We start from the raw sequence: 19,326 nt of genomic DNA, 5'->3' as shown, positions 1-19,326 counted from the left end.
TTTTAGTTGAAAATCCCAGAAATTTTTGGCAGCAGCCTTTACTAAAAGAACTGAGTTAAGGAGTTTATCTTCAAATTAAGGAAGATCACAGGACTGTAGTTCTTTGTGGTTTTAGTATGATGGTTCATCTGTACTTTAATCAGCTGTACCCAGCTTGATGTGTTGGGACCAGTTCTCCAGAGCAACAACCACTATTTATTTTTTTTTTGCGGCTGCACAGGTCAGAGCAGCTTGGGTACAGGATTTTATGATGGAATCTGTCAGTATAGCACTACCTCCAATGGATGTGGGATTTTTTAGCACTAATATGTGTTACAACAGAGATAGTAAACTCAGGTCCAGTTCCACATGCCAGGAATGGACACAATAGGCTGCAGCTGTCCAGGTGTTGGCTGGTCACTGGTGGCAAAGTGGGCCTGACACAAACAATACAACAGAACATATATTAATATTTACACACATACACTTTTACACTTTTTTCAGGCCTGCTTTACAGATGTTCTGTACCATTACAGGAATTCAGAAAATGGGGGGGGGGGGTCAGAATTAGAATAACATTTCAAGACTTAAAATTATTTTAATATTATTTCTCTAATTCTTTTTGAGAAACATTCTAATAATCTTTGTAATAAAAGCAAATAAAAAATCATACAAAATTAAAATTGTAGTGGGTAATTTTATTTGTTTTCCAATATGATTTCAGATTCATTGTATTTTAGATTTATCTTTTATTTGTGGTTTATGTTGCAAAAACTGTATACCTTTACAGTTTCTGCAACATAAATTGTAATAATGTACTGTTCTACTGTAGTATTTTGCTAGCTTGTTATTATATTAATATTATCTGAAGCAGATTTTCTGCCAATAAAATTTAAAAAGTAAGTTTGTTTAAAATTTTAAATATATAGCCAAGTTATAGATTTACTAGAGTAAAACTATAGCTTAACTGTGTGTTTATTTATTGGAGTATTTATTTGTTCTCTTAGAGGTTTTACTCATGCTTGGTTTCATTATTAGTATAGAAAAATAGATTCATAACATATATTAAATTTAGAACAATATGTATAACTGAATTTTCTATAATTTTCATATAATTTTATCAATAACTATTGTAGCTTAATTTAAAACCCTTTTTAAGTAATTTTAACAAACAGATTTTTCTTTTTTCCTCCAGCATTTCTTAAAATAATAACAAAAGTGAAAGAATGGATTTAAACCTCTTCCAGGACAGCATTGAAATAGAAAACATGCAGCTCATCATGTGTGCCATAAATCTTAAAACTATTGCCCTTGAGGGTTTTTTTTTTGTCATGTAGAAATATTTTTCTGTTTGTTTAGATGGAAGATTAGAACTTTAAATATGTAGCTATTGAAAAAATAAAGAACTGTTTCTTAAATCCATTTGTTTTCATAAATTCTGCATTTACTACAGTTGATAAAATGGAGATGTTAGGTGAACGCACAAACATTATAAACCTTTCACATGAATTATTGTGTCATATTATTAGCTATCTTCCTTTGAGGTCAATGTTGTCAATAGCAATGCTATGCAAAAAATTGAGAGATGCAGTAGCCATGCATTTGCATCTTTGCAAACATCTTGACTTTTCAGAAAGAGTTGTATTTGGCTATATGCCTGCTGCAATAACTGATGAGCATATGCATTCCTTATTAAAAAAGTGCCCACATCTTGAAATAGTATATGGCTTACATCCACAAAAAATGGAACGGCGAAGATTACGCAAGCGAGCGGCCTTAACAGTTCCGGGGATTCTTGAAGCCCTCTGTCTCTGTCCTCATCTAAAAGGTGTTGAGACGTGTGATCTACGGCTAATGGAAGCAGTTTTACAACACCTGCCTGAGATAGAAATTATTGGTAATTTTCGTAACAGGGATGGCACTTTTCCCCTTCAGTCTGCCCAAAGACTAAAATTGCAACCATATCCTCGCATTACTTCACTTCATTTGACAGGTAAGTAAAAAAAAATAAATTCATTTCTTTTATTTAAAAAAGAAAAATGAAATATATATATATCAGGGATATAAAACTCAGAACTGTCAAGCCCTCAAGAACCATCAAACTGATGGTTCTTGAGGACTTGTAGGTTATACTGGTGCAAACATAGTGCATATTACTCTGACATTATTAAAAGAAAGGTACTAAATATTTTAATTTGTTAACCCAAGCACAGGATTAGACAATGTATAAAATAGCAACATATATAAAGATTCATATCAGTTATGAAATTTTTATGAAAATTAGCACATTTCTAATTGCCACCATGTACCATTATTTTTGTATAGGTATAAATATGACACCATGAACTTCTAAAAGTTGAAAGATTTGAGTTGCAAAATAAACATATGAAGGTAGTCCACACAGACATTTTGACACTCTCTGATGTATATTGTAATCTGAAAACACAGCACTGAAAATTTCAACATCAACTTATATTTGACTATTTTCTTCAGGTTCTAGGCAGAAATAATCATGTTATAATACACCGACTTTAAAAATAAAACAAGCACTGATTCACTTTCAAAACTGTTCAAACAAATTTCTAAGATAAAATGAGAAATACTAGAATTAAAGGCATATAATTGAAGTTGGAAAAGTAAGTAAACAGAAAATATGTGCATTTCTGCATTGTTTCTTTGGGACACTTTGATTTCTCTAGTGACAGAGATTGACTTTTAGCTGTAGGTCACAATGCCATCATATGCTTATGCTCAAAATGAAATTGTCCTTCGTGACAGTATAGTGGTTTTTGCTACTTGTCATTTATTTGGAGAGGTCTGGATTCAAATCCTTTTGGAGGTGGGAATAATCTTAAGGAGTGACTTGTTCAGTTGGAGCCATGGTTAGCGGCGCCTCCGTAGCCAGGTGGGAAGGAGCAGCAGTGCGTAGCACACGCTTCTTGATGTAAACCGGGGTTCGAGCCCGTCACCACCAAATACGGAGGATGCGGAAAGGTCAGGGAATGACCACCGCATAACCCGGAGCAATATGGCCTTAGTTGCTAATGCTCCTTAAAAAAAAAACCAAACCAAACCATGGTTAGCTTATACCAGGTAGAGGGTATAAAGTTACACCCTTTAAGTTACTCTCAAAATGAGATTTTTTCAGCTTGCACAATATGCAAATCTGCCTTTGAACACATACTTGTATAGATATAAATACGTGGCGCCTCCGTAGCCAGGTGGGCAGGAGCAGCAGTGCGTAGCATACGCTTCTTGATTAGACCGGGCTTCGAGCCCGTGCCCACCAAATACGGAGGATGCGGAAAGGTCAGGGAATGACCACCGCATATCCCCGGAGCAATATGGCCTTAGTTGCTAATGCTCCTAAAAACCAAAATAACAACAACATAAATACGTAGGAATGCAGTATGGCCTAGGATGCTAATGTGCTGTATCAATCATAACAGTCAAAACAAAATTACTGAATTACCCCCTCCCCTCCAAAACAAAAGCACTTTAGCTAAATTGCTTTCGCATACAGTATTACAGTGTTACTCAGCAGAGAGAACATGTTATTATATATGTAGTAGTGCCAGAAAGGCACATTTTGGAAAATTTTGAAACAGCACTTGCAAGTATAGCGTCTATATCTGCAGCAGCTGAATTGATTCAGACATATACACTCAGTGGTCCTTGAAGCTGTCACAGACATTCTCTCAGGTACAGCAGACTGGACTTGCTACTTGGGAGTCTGAAACACTGATGGAGCTAATATTCAGGTGACACTTGTCAAAGTGGAATGAATTTCAGTGAAATTCAGTCATTCTGCGACAACCAAATCCTCTGCTTGCACCTTCACGATGGTGGAACTATTAATAACCCTGAGTATAACTCCCATGTGCAAATCCTGAAATATGGCACCTAGTATACCAGGTGACCACCAAAGTATGAACTATGTAAGAAGGGGATTAAGGTGTGATGTCAGCACTACATGGAAGAATGTTGCCCCCTCTCTGTTACCAGACAATACTAGGCAGTAGATGAAGCTCATCAATCGGTACAATACCACCACTTTGCTTATCAGAAGCCTGAAGTGGTGAAAGCCATGTTTAGCCTCCAGAGCAAAGCTCCAGCAAACCCCCTCCCATCTCTTCCATTATGCAGTATGATTGGTGTCTTTTGAGGTTATGATGGGCATCGTGGTGAGATCCAAACTTCCTTACATTCCGAGGGTAGAGCTCTAAAACGGTGATCTCAGGCTGGCCACTGGATAGTCTCACTGCCTCTGCTCTGCCAGATAATGACAGGAGGGAGTCTGAGTAATGTGTATGCGGAAAGTATTGCCAAGGTCACATTATGTCAAGAAGCTGGGTATATTCTTGCCATGTGTTCACCATATTCAAAAATTTCATTACTTCATACAACATTAACATCCTCACCACCTTTCCTTTTCTTACTACTGAATATATCACTAATAGTCAAACAAATAGAACAAACTCGTTTCGGAAAAGATCCCGAACCTACCAACTGCTTCCTCCTTCATTTCACAAATATTCATGGTCTCAATAAAGTCCATTCCCACAGTCTGCCAAGCCTCACTTACTTTTTTTGACAGAATCCCAGTTATCAGCTGATTCAACCACTACTCATCTTGGTTGTCATGATTATTCGCTATATGACATGTGGGTTCAAGGAATGAACCCACATGAGGAGGGAAGTGCATAATTTGTATTTTATCTATTTCTTATTTTATTTTATTATTATTTTTTTTTTGGCCAGTGTTGCAAAAGCCTGTGGCTCCTTGCACTATGTGACAATACTAATATTAATCTCCTTTGGAGTAGTCTCGTAGACATTGTGTTACACCAATACCAATTCTTCTGGAAGTAGGCTTCTTTTAGAAATGCCATTCTGTTACTCTGGAAATATTTAGAACACGATGCAGGAGTGAGTCATTTTAAATCTGTGTAACAAAAAAAAAATCACAGGGAGCTAAATTTAGTGAGGATAGGGGTTGTTATTTCCAGTTCTCTTAAGCTCACTTTTCCAGCTGTTCACTCTGAACAGCATTGTCTAATTGACATAGAATGGTTTTGTAGTATTCCTGTTTCACTGTCAAAAAATAATTTAAGCGTGATCTCATATTTGATTGAGATTTGCTTTTTTTTTTGGGTCCTTGGAGGAAACAGTCTTCCACGAAGAGGACTGGGCCTTTGTTTCTGGGTCACAGTCATATGCCCACAATTTATTACCAGTAACAGTGGAAGAAGTGTTGGTCAGCAGCAGCAGCATGTTGACAAAGATCCTGACATACAAGAACCAACTGCTTCCTGTGATCAGCAATGTAAGGCACAATTGAAATGAATCACAATTCTAAAATATTTTGTTAAAATTTATTGACTTGTCCCATAAGAAATACCACTTTCACTAACAACTTTGCAGTTTGTTATATGTCGATTGCTTCTGATCAGAACACGAATGAAAGAAATATTGGATTTTGAAGTTGAAGGACAACCTGATTGAGGATTAATTTTGATAGATGAACAGCCCTCTTTAAACTTTGAAAACCACTGACAAATCTTTGAATGACACAGTAGCAGCTCCAAAAGTCGTATTTTAACATTTAATGGGATTCTGTTGTGCTTTTGCCTAATTTAATGCAAACTTTTTGCTCAGTAAAATTTCTCATTTTAAAATGCAGTGAAACACATAAAACACCTTTTCACTGCACACTAATTCAGATTGACTGCAAATAAATGGGTGATTCATGTGTTACTGTATATAGATGAGTCGCCAAACGTGTTGGTTGTACTGTGGTTGCTCACTGTGACTGAAATTTCAAAATAAGAAGTCTAGCTTAGAATTTTTTGTTCACACCTCATAATATCAGCCTGATTATTTAAGAAGATATGCGAACAAGATAATAGCCATTGGCCTCATCGATTTGACAAATTAAATAATTTCCATAATTACTTAAATACCATGATTAATAATACAAAGTAATTTCCATAACAAGTAAACCAAGTAATTTCCATAATTACTTAATTACACTCTCAATCAAAGTGTGAAATTGAAAAGTAAAAAAAAATGACAGTCTACCATATCTTGATTTCTATATCACCAGATACAATTCTGTCCTTATTTAAGGAGGGAATTGTTTCTTTTATGCTAGCAGAACTTTCTGGCCAGTGTAATTAACAATGGAAAACCCAGAGTTTCTCAGTACTAAGGTCTCATATGAAGCAGTATAACATACTCATTATACACTCAGAAACAATTTGAAATAATCAAGCAATCACTAGAAAAGCTGATTGTCAAATTAGGACATGGTGTTGACAATTACTTATTATTTTTTTAGATAGTTAATCATTTGTTATATTTAGTTAGGTAATTATCTGTTAAAAATTAATCAATTAAAATTAATCACTTCCCATTAATTTATGTAAGTTTAATTAATGATGGTTAAATTAAGTTCAAAATGAATTAAAGTAGAATGCATAGTATAAATTACCAACCCATCAGTGTTTACAATCACTGAAGGAGTGTTACAGGAGGTATCACAAAATGTTTGAGAATTAGCATTAGCAAGGGCACATGATGCAAGAAAGCAAGCTTATATAGCATCAGCAAAAAAAAAAAAACACAGACCTTTCTCATTTCACCCATTCACTCGTTTCAATTGTTTGTCTAGTTCTGCCTTGAATATGTTTAAACTATCAACTTCTACAACGAAAGATGGAAGTTTGTTCCATCTAGCAATCAACTACCTGCTGGCTAAAGGCAAACTTCCGCACATCTATCCTACAACTGTCTTTCCTCAATTTGAATTTATGCCCTCTCAGGTGATTATTCTGAGCAAGAGGAAGAATCCCACCAGCATTGAGCATGCTCAAACCATTCAAGGCCTTATACACCTCAATCAGATCACCACACAGGCGCTGCCTAGTCTCCAGACACTGTAATTTGCAAAACTTAAGCCTTTCTTCGTAAGAGCAACCCTTTGTTCCATTCACTAATCTTGTTGCCTTTCTCTGCACTCGTTCCAACAGCTCTACATCCTTCCTAAAATGAGGCCTCCAGACCTGTATACAGTACTCAAGGTGTGGCCTGACCATTGCCTTATACAAGGGGATAATCACCTCCTTATCCCTGCTAGAAAAATTCCTGTATATCATTGACAAGACACCACGAACTACTCTTGCAGACCATCTGCACAATTACCCCCAGGTCCTTTTCACTCTCTACCACTGTCAGTGTAGTACCACACAGTTGATATGTTATTCTGGGGTTGCTGCTTCCCATATGCAGTACTTTACATTTGTCAATGGTAAACATCAGTTGCCACCTCTCAGCCCATCTGCTCAACTTTTCTAGATCCTTTTGCAGCAGCGTACTGTCATTAGTGTCATTAACAAATGAATTATCCATAATTCCCTACGGAAATTAAAGACAAATTTTACTGTATAGGTTGCAGTGTTTAATTTTTCACTTTCCAGCAGATTTGCATCCTTCTTAAAAATAGGCCTCCAGACCTATATGCAGTACTCAAGATGTGCCCTAGCTATTGCTTTGTACAATGGGATAATCACCTCATTATGTCTACTAGCAAAATTCCTGTATATTCCTGAATTCCTGAATTCCTGAATTGTCAAAATAATAGAGCAAGCTTATCTGCGAAAAGATCTAAACCTCCCAAGGACTTCCTAATTCATTTCACAAATATACGTGGTCTCAATTCTAATCTCAACGATGTCCATTTCCACTTGCAGTCTTCCAAACCCCATGTACTTTTTCTGACTGAATCTCAGTTATCAGTTGATTCAACTACTGCTCATCTCAGATGTCCAAATTATTTGCTGTATGATTCCTTTCACCTCAAAGGTGGTACTTGTGCATATGTCCGTTCTGATATTCCCTGTCAGAGACTTGGCAATTTGGAATCTCCTCTCTTTGATCTTCTCTGGCTTAAAATCTCTCTACCTCATTGTGTAAAATTCATCTGTTGTCTCTACCGTTCTCCCAACTCCACTAATCACTTGGAGCTCTTTGACTTCCTCTCTTTGCAAATTGACTTTCTCCAGTCAAACTTTCCTAACAGTGAGGTAATTTTCCTTGGTGATTTTAACGTTCACAACTCCAGCTGGCTTCCGTTTTCTAGTCACACCGACCCAGCAGGTCGAGATGCTGAGGCTTTTGCAATTACCAATGACCTAGCACAGATTGTTCTTTACCTACAAGAATACCGGACAACCCTAATCATACAGCCAATACGCTTGATCTTTTTCTCACAAACAACCCTTCTAAGTACAAGGTTGAAGTGAGAGGTCCTTTAGGCACTTCAGATCACAACTTGGTGATTGCCTCTTCTCCAATGGAACCTTTATCTCATGGCTATTCCCAACCTCGTATTGTTTGGCATTACAAGAATGCAAAATGGGATGACCTGCGAGACTTCTTTTCTTCTTTTCCTTGGTCTGATTACTGTTTCAAAACTTCTGATGTCAATGTTTGCTCAGATCGTGTCAGTGAAATTATTCTTGCAGGAATGGAATCCTTTATCCCACACTCCACTTTAAAATCTCGTCCTTTATCTAAACCTTGGTTTTCCAATAAATGTGCTAAGGCTGTCCAAGAGAAGAACGTTGCATATCGTAATTGGCTTGTTTCTAATTCTTCAGTTTCATTTTCTGCCTACACCAAAGCTCGCAACAATTGTAAAGCAGTTATTAATCAGTCCAAACTAGAGTTTGAACAGGCTAAGAGTAGAAAACTTGCTTCTTGCCCTAATGGTAGCCGAGCATTCTGGTCTCTTGCCAAAGCTATTGGCCGCAACTTTTGCCCATTTCTGCCCCCACCTCTGTCCAAACCAGATGGTTCTGTTGTCACTTCAGCCAAGGATAAAGCTGACCTGCTAGCATCCCATTTTTCTTTGAGCTCATGTATTAATGATCTTGGTAAAACACCTCCCACCATTCCTAACACGCTCCATTCAATGCCTCCTGTGGTCTTCCGTCAAAAGGATATCAGAAGGATTTTGATGAATCTTGATGCTAAGAAAGCTCCAGGTCCTGATGGTATTTCTCCACTTGTTCTCAAAACCTGTGCTCCTGAACTTACTCCTATTCTTTGCCGCCTTTTTTCACTTTCTTATTCCAAAGGTGTTTTTCCTTCTGCTTGGAAATTTGCTCATATCCAGCCAGTTCCTAAAAAGGGTGACAAATCCCTCCCATCCAATTATCGTCCCATTGCAATTACTTCTACTCTTTCTAAAGTAATGGAGAAATCAATTAACCGCCAACTCTTAAACTACCTAGAAACTTTCCGTCTGATCAACGATCGCCAGTATGGATTCCGTCAGTGTCGATCCACTGGTGATATTCTGGCTTATGTTACCCATTTATGGTCTAATTCAATGGAAAGGTTCGGTGAAACACAAGTAGTTGCTCTTGACATCTCAAAGGCTTTTGATCGTGTTTGGCATAAAGGTCTTCTAAACAAGCTTCCATCTTATGGTTTGCCAACTGTTTTTAGTAATTGGTTATCCAGTTTTCTCTCTGATCGCTCACTGAGGGTGATGGTAGATGGCTCTCTGTCTTCTAACTTCTCCACTAATGCCGGTGTCCCCCAAGGTTCAGTTCTTTCCCCCACTCTTTTCCTCTTGTATATCAATGACCTTCTTCCATTGACTGGAAATCCTATCCATAGTTTTGCCGATGATAGCACATTGCATTCAACTTTCCATTTTGAGAAACCTTGTCCAGCTCAATCAGCTTTAAGTTCTCGAAAATCTGCTGCCAATTCCTTAAATGCCGATCTTCAGGTAATTCTCCAGTGGGGCAAAGACAACTTAGTTGATTTCAACCCTTCTAAAACTCAATCTTGTCTTATATCTCGCAAAAAGGATTCTTCTGCTCCTATGCTTATCTTTAGTGATACTCCGATTTCTAGGCAAAATGATATATCTCTTTTGGGGATTACCCTGACTTCTAATCTCTCTTGGCACAAGCACATTACAAATATTGCTTCCTCTGCATCTAAAAAACTTGGTTTTCTCTTTCGCTCTCGGCGTTACTTTTCTCCCAAACAGCTGCTCACTCTGTATAAATCGCAAATCCGCCCTGCCATGGAATATTGTTCCCACATCTGGGGTGGTGCCCCCAAAACCTCTCTCAGGCTTCTTGATTCCATTCAGAAGAGGGCAGTTCGGTTAATTAATGATTCATCTCTAACAGAGTCTCTCCACTCGCTGTCTCATAGACGCACTGTTTCTGCTGCATGCCTCTTCTACAGATACTTCCATGGGCACTGTTCTTCTGAATTGGCTTCTATAATTCCCGCTCTCTCTTTCAAAACAGTCCGAACACGTGCCGCCACCAGCCAACATCCATTTACTGTCCAACTTCAAACCCACAGAACCAACTTTTCATCTTCCTCATTTATTCATTCAACTGCCGTTTTCTGGAACAACCTTCCTTCATACGTATTTCCTGAAAATTACAATCTACAGAAGTTCAAGTCCAATATCAACAAATATCTTCTTTCGTCTTCTCAACCTCCAACCCAAGCACGGTACTAAGTACTATAGGTTTAATACCTCTCGTGTTTGGGGTTCTCATAAAAAAAAAAAAAAAAAATATATTTATCGTGAACAAAACCCCATGAGCTGACCTGCCAGCCTATCTGCACTGCTCAGAGGACTACATATCTGATTTCCTCCATGTCTTTTTTCATTTTTTGCTACTCTGAGTGTAATACCACATGGTACATTAATCTAGGATTGCTGCTACCCAAATGCAGTAACTGAAATTTAGCATTGTTAAACTTCAATTGGCATTTTTTAAGCCCATCTGCCTCATTTTCCAGAATTTGATTACTGTCTGTTAAGCACGGTGCCAAGCTTTGTATTGTCTACAAACTTAGAAATTTTCTCTGATATACCTTCATCAATATCAGAAATACTGTTCAAGGTTTAGGCCTAAATGGTTATCAAATGAACTAATGAGACTCGTAACAGAGAAGAAAAATGCATGGGCGCATATAAATTATCAAGGGACTCAGAAGCCTATGACAGATATAAGCTAGTCTGTATCAGGTCACAAAGGAGGTTAGGCAGGCAAAGGCAGATTACGAGAAATCCTTGGCAAAAGATGCTAAGAAAAACAGCAAGGATTTCTTTACTTATATAAACTCTAAAAGGAAGGGGATGAATCTGATTGGTCCACTTGATATCGACGGATCGACTGTTGATGATCCTGCCCAGATAGCAAACAAACTGAATGAGTATTTTGCATCTACATTCACACACGAGGAGTTATTAAGGTTTGGAAATGGCAGAAAGTTATCAAATTGTAGCAGGATACTTAATGATTTTGTAATAACTGAGAGCAAAGTGGAGGAGAAATTGTTGAAGTTAAACATAAGAAAAGCACCTGGGGTGGATGGGATCTATCCAGTTATATTAAAGGAGGCGGCAAAGCAACTAAGCAAACCCTTGGCCATAATTATGAGAGCATCCTTGGACTCAGGGGAGGTTCCCACGGACTGGAAATGTGCAAATGTATCCCCAATTCACAAAGGGAGATCGAAGGGTGACACGAGTAATTACAGACCAGTTAGTTTAACTTCTGTTCCGGGTAAAATAATGGAGTCACTGGTTAAAGATGCATTTCAGGATCATCTAGACAAGACTGCTGCAATAATTCAGACACAGCATGGGTTTGTTAAGGGAAAGTCTTGTCTGACAAATTTGATAGGATATTATGATGTGGTTACAAAGGAACTGGATGCAAAAAATAATTTTGATATCATCTATTTGGATTTCAGGAAAGCTTTTGACACTGTTGCGCATGAAAGACTATTGTACAAATTGGAGCAGAATGGTATTAAGGGTAAGTTGTTGCTACAATGGATAAAAGGATGGTTGAGTGGGAGAAGACAGAGGGTGGTAATCAATGGGTGCTGCTCTTCATGGACTAATGTTATTAGTGGAGTCCCACAGGGTTCAGTGTTGGGTCCACTGCTGTTTTGTATATTTATCAATGATATTGATGAAGGTATATCAGGCTTAATGTCGAAGTTTGCAGATGATACAAAAGTTGGCAGGGTTGTTAATGACAGTAATGGCAGTGTGCTACTGCAACAGGATCTAGGTAATTTGGGCAGATGGGCTAAGAAATGGCAACTGAAGTTTAACCTTGACAAATGCAAAGTACTGCATATGGGTAGAAGTAACCCCAGAGAAACGTACCAACTGTGTGGTACTACACTTAAGGTGGTAGAAAATGAAAAAGACCTGGGAGTAATTGTGCAGGCAGATATGAAGTTTTCTGAGCAATGCAGACAGGCTGCCAGTGCAGGTCATGGGGTTTTGTCAATGATATATAGGAATTTTGCTAGCAGGGAAAAGGAGGTGATTGTCCCTCTGTATAAGGCAATGGTCAGGCAACGCCTTGAGTACTGCGTACAGGTCTGGAGGCCTCATTTTAAGAAGGATGTAGATTTGCTTGAGCGTGTACAGAGAAGGGCAACAAGATTGGTGAGGGGAATGAAGGGATCCTCTTACCAAGAGAGGCTTAAGTTCTGCAAATTGCAGTGGCTGGAGACTAGGCACCTGCGCGGTGATCTGATTGAGGTATATAAGGCCTTGAATGGGTTGAGCACGCTGAATTCTGATGGGATCCTTTCACTTGTTCAGATTACGAACCTAAGGGGGCATAAATTCAAATTAAGAAAAGACAGATGTAGAATAGATGTGCGGAAATTTTCCTTTAGCCAGCGGGTGGTTAATTGCTGGAACAAACTTCCATCTGTCGTTGTGGAAGTTGATAGGTTGAATAAATTTAAGTAGGAACTGGACAGGCATTTGAAGGGAATGGCGTGATTTTTTTTTTTTTTTGGCTGATGCTGTTAAGCTCATACACATGCTTTCTTGCATCACATGCCACTACTACTACTCTTAAAGATATGAAGCCTTGTTGCATTTAGTTTTACTTTACTAATCTTTATTGTACACAAAAGTGAAATACAATAAACCCTTCACGGTAGCAATGCCAGGAGTTTTACTTCTTTAATCAAAGTTAAAGAAGTAATTCAAGCAGAACAATATTCTGTTCCATTATTTTCTCTGGTCACCCTTTGATCCCCATTTGTGAATTGGGGATACATTTACACATCTCCAGTCCACAGGGATCTCCTCAGAATTCAAAGATGCTCATAATTATGGTATAGGTTTGTGAAGTAGAACAATAGGATTCATTCCCTTCTAGTGTTTATATAATAAAGAAGTCTTTGCTGTTTTCTTTTTCATCCTTTGCCAAATGCTTCTTATAAATCTGCCTTAGTTTGCCTAGACTTGACTGCAGACTAAAACATCTCCTACAGGCTTCTGTCAGTGCCTCCGTAGCCAGGTGGGAAGGAGCAGCAGTGCGTAGCACACGCTTCTTGATTAAACCGGGGTTCGAGCCCGTCACCACCAAATGCGGAGGATGCGGAAAGGTCAGGGAATGACCACCGCATATCCCGGAGCAATATGGCCTTAGTTGCTAATGCTCCTTAAAAAACCAAACAACAAACAAACAGGCTTCTGTATCAACTGATAATTTATATGCATCCCGCATATTTTTCTTCTCTGCGAAGAGTTTCATTAGGTTATTTGGTCTAACCCTTCAGCATTATTTTTTAGTTGGTATGAAAAGTCTAGTAGCTTCTACAATTACTTCTCCGAATACTTTCAATTTAGAATTTGTTGTTGGTAACATCAGTTGGTTCCACTGTATAGAATTTAAGAACTATCTGAGACCACCGTAGTCACTATTATGAAAGCAAACACTTTTCTCTTTACTCTTTCAATGATCTCACTTCATACACTGTGATAACTGAAACTTGCAGGTAAAAGACCCATCTAGTGAGTGTTTTACCTACAGATGATTAATGCCTGAAGAATCACTGCTGGTAATCAGATTAAGAATGTTTCTTCCCCTTGTTGCCTTTCTAACATGTTGCTGTAGAAAAGGGTCATCCAATAAATCCATAAAGTCTTGCTAGTGTGTGAATGAACAATTCCAGATATTGACAAATTCCATTCATTATATGGAAATTTAAAATCACCCATTATAAGACATTCAGATTTACTGGTCCATTCTGTTTCTGTATAATTGTTCATTATACTCATCTACACATCTCCAGTCCACAGGGATCTCCTCAGAATTCAAAGATGCTCATAATTATGGTATAGGTTTGTGAAGTAGAACAATAGGATTCATTCCCTTCTAGTGTTTATATAATAAAGAAGTCTTTGCTGTTTTCTTTTTCATCCTTTGCCAAATGCTTCTTATAAATCTGCCTTAGTTTGCCTAGACTTGACTGCAGACTAAAACATCTCCTACAGGCTTCTGTCAGTGCCTCCGTAGCCAGGTGGGAAGGAGCAGCAGTGCGTAGCACACGCTTCTTGATTAAACCGGGGTTCGAGCCCGTCACCACCAAATGCGGAGGATGCGGAAAGGTCAGGGAATGACCACCGCATATCCCGGAGCAATATGGCCTTAGTTGCTAATGCTCCTTAAAAAACCAAACAACAAACAAACAGGCTTCTGTATCAACTGATAATTTATATGCATCCCGCATATTTTTCTTCTCTGCGAAGAGTTTCATTAGGTTATTTGGTCTAACCCTTCAGCATTATTTTTTAGTTGGTATGAAAAGTCTAGTAGCTTCTACAATTACTTCTCCGAATACTTTCAATTTAGAATTTGTTGTTGGTAACATCAGTTGGTTCCACTGTATAGAATTTAAGAACTATCTGAGACCACCGTAGTCACTATTATGAAAGCAAACACTTTTCTCTTTACTCTTTCAATGATCTCACTTCATACACTGTGATAACTGAAACTTGCAGGTAAAAGACCCATCTAGTGAGTGTTTTACCTACAGATGATTAATGCCTGAAGAATCACTGCTGGTAATCAGATTAAGAATGTTTCTTCCCCTTGTTGCCTTTCTAACATGTTGCTGTAGAAAAGGGTCATCCAATAAATCCATAAAGTCTTGCTAGTGTGTGAATGAACAATTCCAGATATTGACAAATTCCATTCATTATATGGAAATTTAAAATCACCCATTATAAGACATTCAGATTTACTGGTCCATTCTGTTTCTGTATAATTGTTCATTATACTCATCACAGTTGTTAGGCCTATAACATGCCCGTACTACTCTCATTTTTGTTTTCCCAGTGCTTATGTCACTCTGACTGAACATTGTACTGGCCACCTAGTTAACTGGTTGCATTGCCTTAGTTTTAATGAGTTCTTAATTGAGAGCATAACCCCTCCTTCCCCCTCCTGTCTTCTGTCCTTTCTATATACACTGTACTCCCCATATTCAAATTCTGCATTGCTTATATCTGAGTGACACCATGTCTGTGATATCCCTACAATGTCCACATTTGATGACTTAACCCAGTGGTGCATTATACCTTCATGAGACGCAAAGCAAAATGGAATTTGGTGGCCCCCCTCTATACCTTCATGGGGTCCAAGGCAAAATGGAATTTGGGGACCCCATCTAAAGAAAAAACTAATTAATAAAGAACATTTTCAATTTCATTTTATTTGTGACAACAAAACAAACAAATTATATGACATAAGAACTAAATATAAAATTTCATCAAAATCGGTAAAACCATTTTTGAAAAAAACAATTTTCAAATTAACCTTCAAGTAAAGTTCATTGACCTTGGCAGGTAGAAAGTTCAGTTTTCGATAAAAAATCACTTAAAAAATATTAGTAAAAAACAGCAATGAGTTTTTGAAACAGTGATTTTGTGGTCCTCCCCCTCTTATAGTGCCCCTAGGCAGATTTTTTTTTGCCTATGGGATAATGCACCACTGACTTAAACAGTACTTCAAATTCATTTACTATGCTCCTAGCATTAAAGTTCATGCAGGTATACATACATCTGTGCCGACCGGGCTAGCCGGGTGGGTAAAGTACCTACCTAGTAACCCAAAGGTCGCGGGTTCGATTCCCGCCTCGGGCTTGGATCAAAGTACTGCAAAAACCTTTGGAGGTGCATTATGGCCACAGAAGCCTATGCGCCAACAACTACCAAAAAAAAAAAAAAAAAAAAAAACATACATTTGTTCTTACTCTTAGTCACCCTAACACAGCTCATGTATTTGCTTGTTCCTTGAGGACCCTCAGCAGTCCTGAATAGAATAGAATTGTGAAATATGAATAGAATTCACATTTCAGTTATGTAGCATTATTCCATCAATTCTGATTTGCAATTAATAATCAAAGAATAGTCACTTGTTTGCAGAGTTGATTGTTGGTGGCCTTGATTTTATTTTCATATTGTTCTAGTCTCTTGAAATTGATTCTGAGGTCTGAAAATGACACTTTGTGGTGCTCCATGCACTTGAGCCACACCTTGGTATGTTCTGCCAGCCTCCTATGTCTCAAGGGCTCTTCAAACTGGTTTAAGGTGCATCATTCAGTCATATATTTAATGTATTAATTGCTTTGCGGTTAATGAAAAAATGCAGAAAATGAGCCGTGTCTATCTCATACTTCACATGTTAATGTTAATTATTTCAAAGGTGATTTGCATGTTCATGTGCAGATTTTTCACATTCTAATAATTTTTTGCTGTAAACATTTATATAAACATATGAGAATTGTTAAAGTTTTATTTATTATAATAAAGTCAGGATATCCCCTATTGCAATACCTCTTAATTATATTGTGTTACTAGTAACAGTAATTCAGATATTAAGTTGTTAAAACAGTTATTTTATTTCAAATAACAAATCATTTAAATATTTTTAGGAGTAGAAGTTCCTGATTTAACTATTATGCCTGATTTGAAACATTTGTATTTGCAATGGGTACGATTCACAAGGCCACACCCTTTTCGTGTGTTTATGGCACCAAATTTGAAGACATTTGTCATGAGACATTGCATGGGTCCACCAGTAGCGCTCAGGTAGGAAGAATTTGTATTATAATTCCCATAATGTCAGTATGTTGACTTTCAGTTTCCAGTATTTCCTTTGTGAAGGACTGAAAGACTTTTAGTCAGTGTTTGTGAGGTGGGGGTGATGTACAATGTCTATAAATTACTCACCTGATTATGAAACTCAATTAAAATTTTATTGTAATAGATATTGTAAAATGGTTTGTTGCACTTAATAAAGCAAATCAAAGAATTTCTTATCACACAACCAAAATAGGAACTTTTGGTAGCATGCAGGTTGTTAAGATGGTAACCAATTGTAAGGGTTTTAGCATTAGCAGAGGAATACGATGCAAGAAAGTAAGCTTATTCAGCATCAGCCAAAAAAAAAAAAAACAAAAAAAACCCCCTCCCATTTCAACCCTCCATTCGTTCCAAATGCCTATACAGCTCAGACTTAAATTTATTTAGGCTAACGTCTTCCACAACAAAAGATGGAAGTCTGTTCCACCAATCAACCACCCTTTGGCTAAAGGCAAATTTCCGCACATCTATTCTACAACTGTCTTTCCTCAATTTGAATCTATGCCCCATCAGGTTCTTAATCTGAGCAAGAGGAAGAATCCCATCATCATTTAGCTTGCTCAACCCATTCCAGGCCTTATACACCTCAATCAGATCACCTCACAGGTTCCTACTTTCCAGGCGCTGCAATTTGCAGAACTTAAGCCTTTCTTGGTAAGAGCACCCCTTTGTTCCCCTCACCAATCTTGTTGTCCTTCTTTGTACTCATTCTAGCAACTCTACATCCTTTCCTAAAATGAGACCTCCAGACCTGTACGCAGTACTCTAGGTTTGTACCTGATCATTGCCTTGTATAACAGGATAACCACTTCCCTGTCCCTGCTAGCAAAATTCCTATATATCATTGACAAGACTCCATGACCTGCCCTCGCAGCCCATCTGCACTGCTCAGCGAACTTCATATTTGACTGCACAATTACCCTCAGGTCTTTTTCACTTTCCACTTCCTTCAGTGTAGTACCACACAGTTAGTATGTTTCTTTTAAGTTATTGCTACCCATATGCAGTACTTTGCATTTGTCAATGTTAAACTTCAGTTGCTGGCCGACCAGGCTAGCCAGGTAGGTAAAGTGCATGCCTGGCAACCCAAAGGTCGCGGGTTCGATTCCCGCCTCGGGCTTGGATCACAGTAAAATGCAAAAACTTTGGGAGTGCATTATGGCCATAGAAGTTGATGCGCCAACAACTAACAAGAAAAAAAAAAGAAAAAAAAAACTTCAGTTGCCACTTCTCGGCCCATTTGCCCAACTTATCTAGATCCAGTTGGAGTAGCATACTGTTGTTAACAACACTGCCAACCTTTGTATCATCTGCAAACTTGGACATTAATCCTGATATACCTTCATCAATATCATTGATGAATACACAAAACAACAATGGGCCCAGCACCGAACCCTGGGGAACTCCACTAATAACATTTGTCCATGAAGAGCAGTGTCCATTGATTACCACTGTCTGTCATCTCCCACTCAACCATCCCTTTATCCATTGTAGCAACTTACCCTTAATGCCATACCTCTCCAATTTGTACAGCAGTCTTCCATGTGTAACAGTATCAAAAGCTTTCCTGAAATCCAAGTATATGATATCAAAATTATTTTTGACATTAAGTTCCTTTGTGAGTACATCATAGTATCCAATCAAATTGGTCAGATGAGACCTCCCTTTAACAAACACATGCTGGGTCTTAACTGTTACTGCAGTCTTGTGTAGATGATGCTGCAATGCTTCTTTAACCAGTGACTCCATTATTTTCCCCGGAACACAAGTTAAACTAACAGGTCTATAGTTACTTGTGTCACCTTTTGAACCATCTTTGTGAATTGGTGATACATTTGCACACCTCCAGTCCATGGGGACCTCCCCTGAGTCCAAGGAAGCTCTCATAATTATGGCTAAGGGTTTGCTTGCTTATTTTGCTGCCCTCTTTAATATAACTGGATATCTCCCATCCACCCTAGGTGCCTTCCTTATGTTTAACTTCAACAATTTCTCCTCCACTTTGCTCTGTTATTACAAAATCACTTAGCTCTCTTTTAGAGTTTGATAAACCTCTGGCATTCCCCTCATTTAATAACTCCTCATGTGTGAATGTAGATGCAAAATACTTATTCAGTTTATCAGCTACCTGAGCAGGATCATCAACAGTCGAACCATTGATATCAAGTGGACCAATCAGATTCATCCCCTTCCTTTTAGAGTTTATATAAGTAAAGAAATCCTTGCTGTTTTTCTTAGCATCCTTTGCCAAAAGATTTGTCTTAATCTGCCTTTGCCTGCCTAAACTCCTTTGTGACCTGATTACAGACAAGCTTATATCTGCCATA

General features: G+C 38.0%; 1 protein-coding gene across 2 annotated transcripts in view; it reads left to right on the top strand.

Moving 5' to 3' along the window:
- Positions 1-1,327: 1,327 nt before the first annotated feature.
- The window catches only part of LOC150087838 (F-box only protein 38-like), a 146,961-nt gene continuing 128,962 nt past the window's right edge, over positions 1,328-19,326 (top strand). For both annotated transcript variants that reach the window (XM_090369226.1, XM_090369225.1), the window contains exons 1-2: positions 1,328-1,972; positions 16,789-16,945. In XM_090369226.1, the coding sequence (XP_090225352.1) occupies positions 1,441-1,972; positions 16,789-16,945 (689 nt within the window). In that variant the 5' untranslated portion in view covers positions 1,328-1,440. The remainder of the gene's footprint in view (positions 1,973-16,788; positions 16,946-19,326) is intronic.

The sequence above is a fragment of the Mastigoproctus giganteus genome, chromosome 3 (genome assembly GCF_048544385.1).
Source record: "Mastigoproctus giganteus isolate SK-2022 chromosome 3, ASM4854438v1, whole genome shotgun sequence".
Classification (NCBI taxonomy): Eukaryota; Metazoa; Arthropoda; class Arachnida; order Uropygi; family Thelyphonidae; genus Mastigoproctus; species Mastigoproctus giganteus.
Note: the sequence above shows the minus strand (reverse complement) of the source record. Positions and strands in the feature narration are given on the sequence as shown.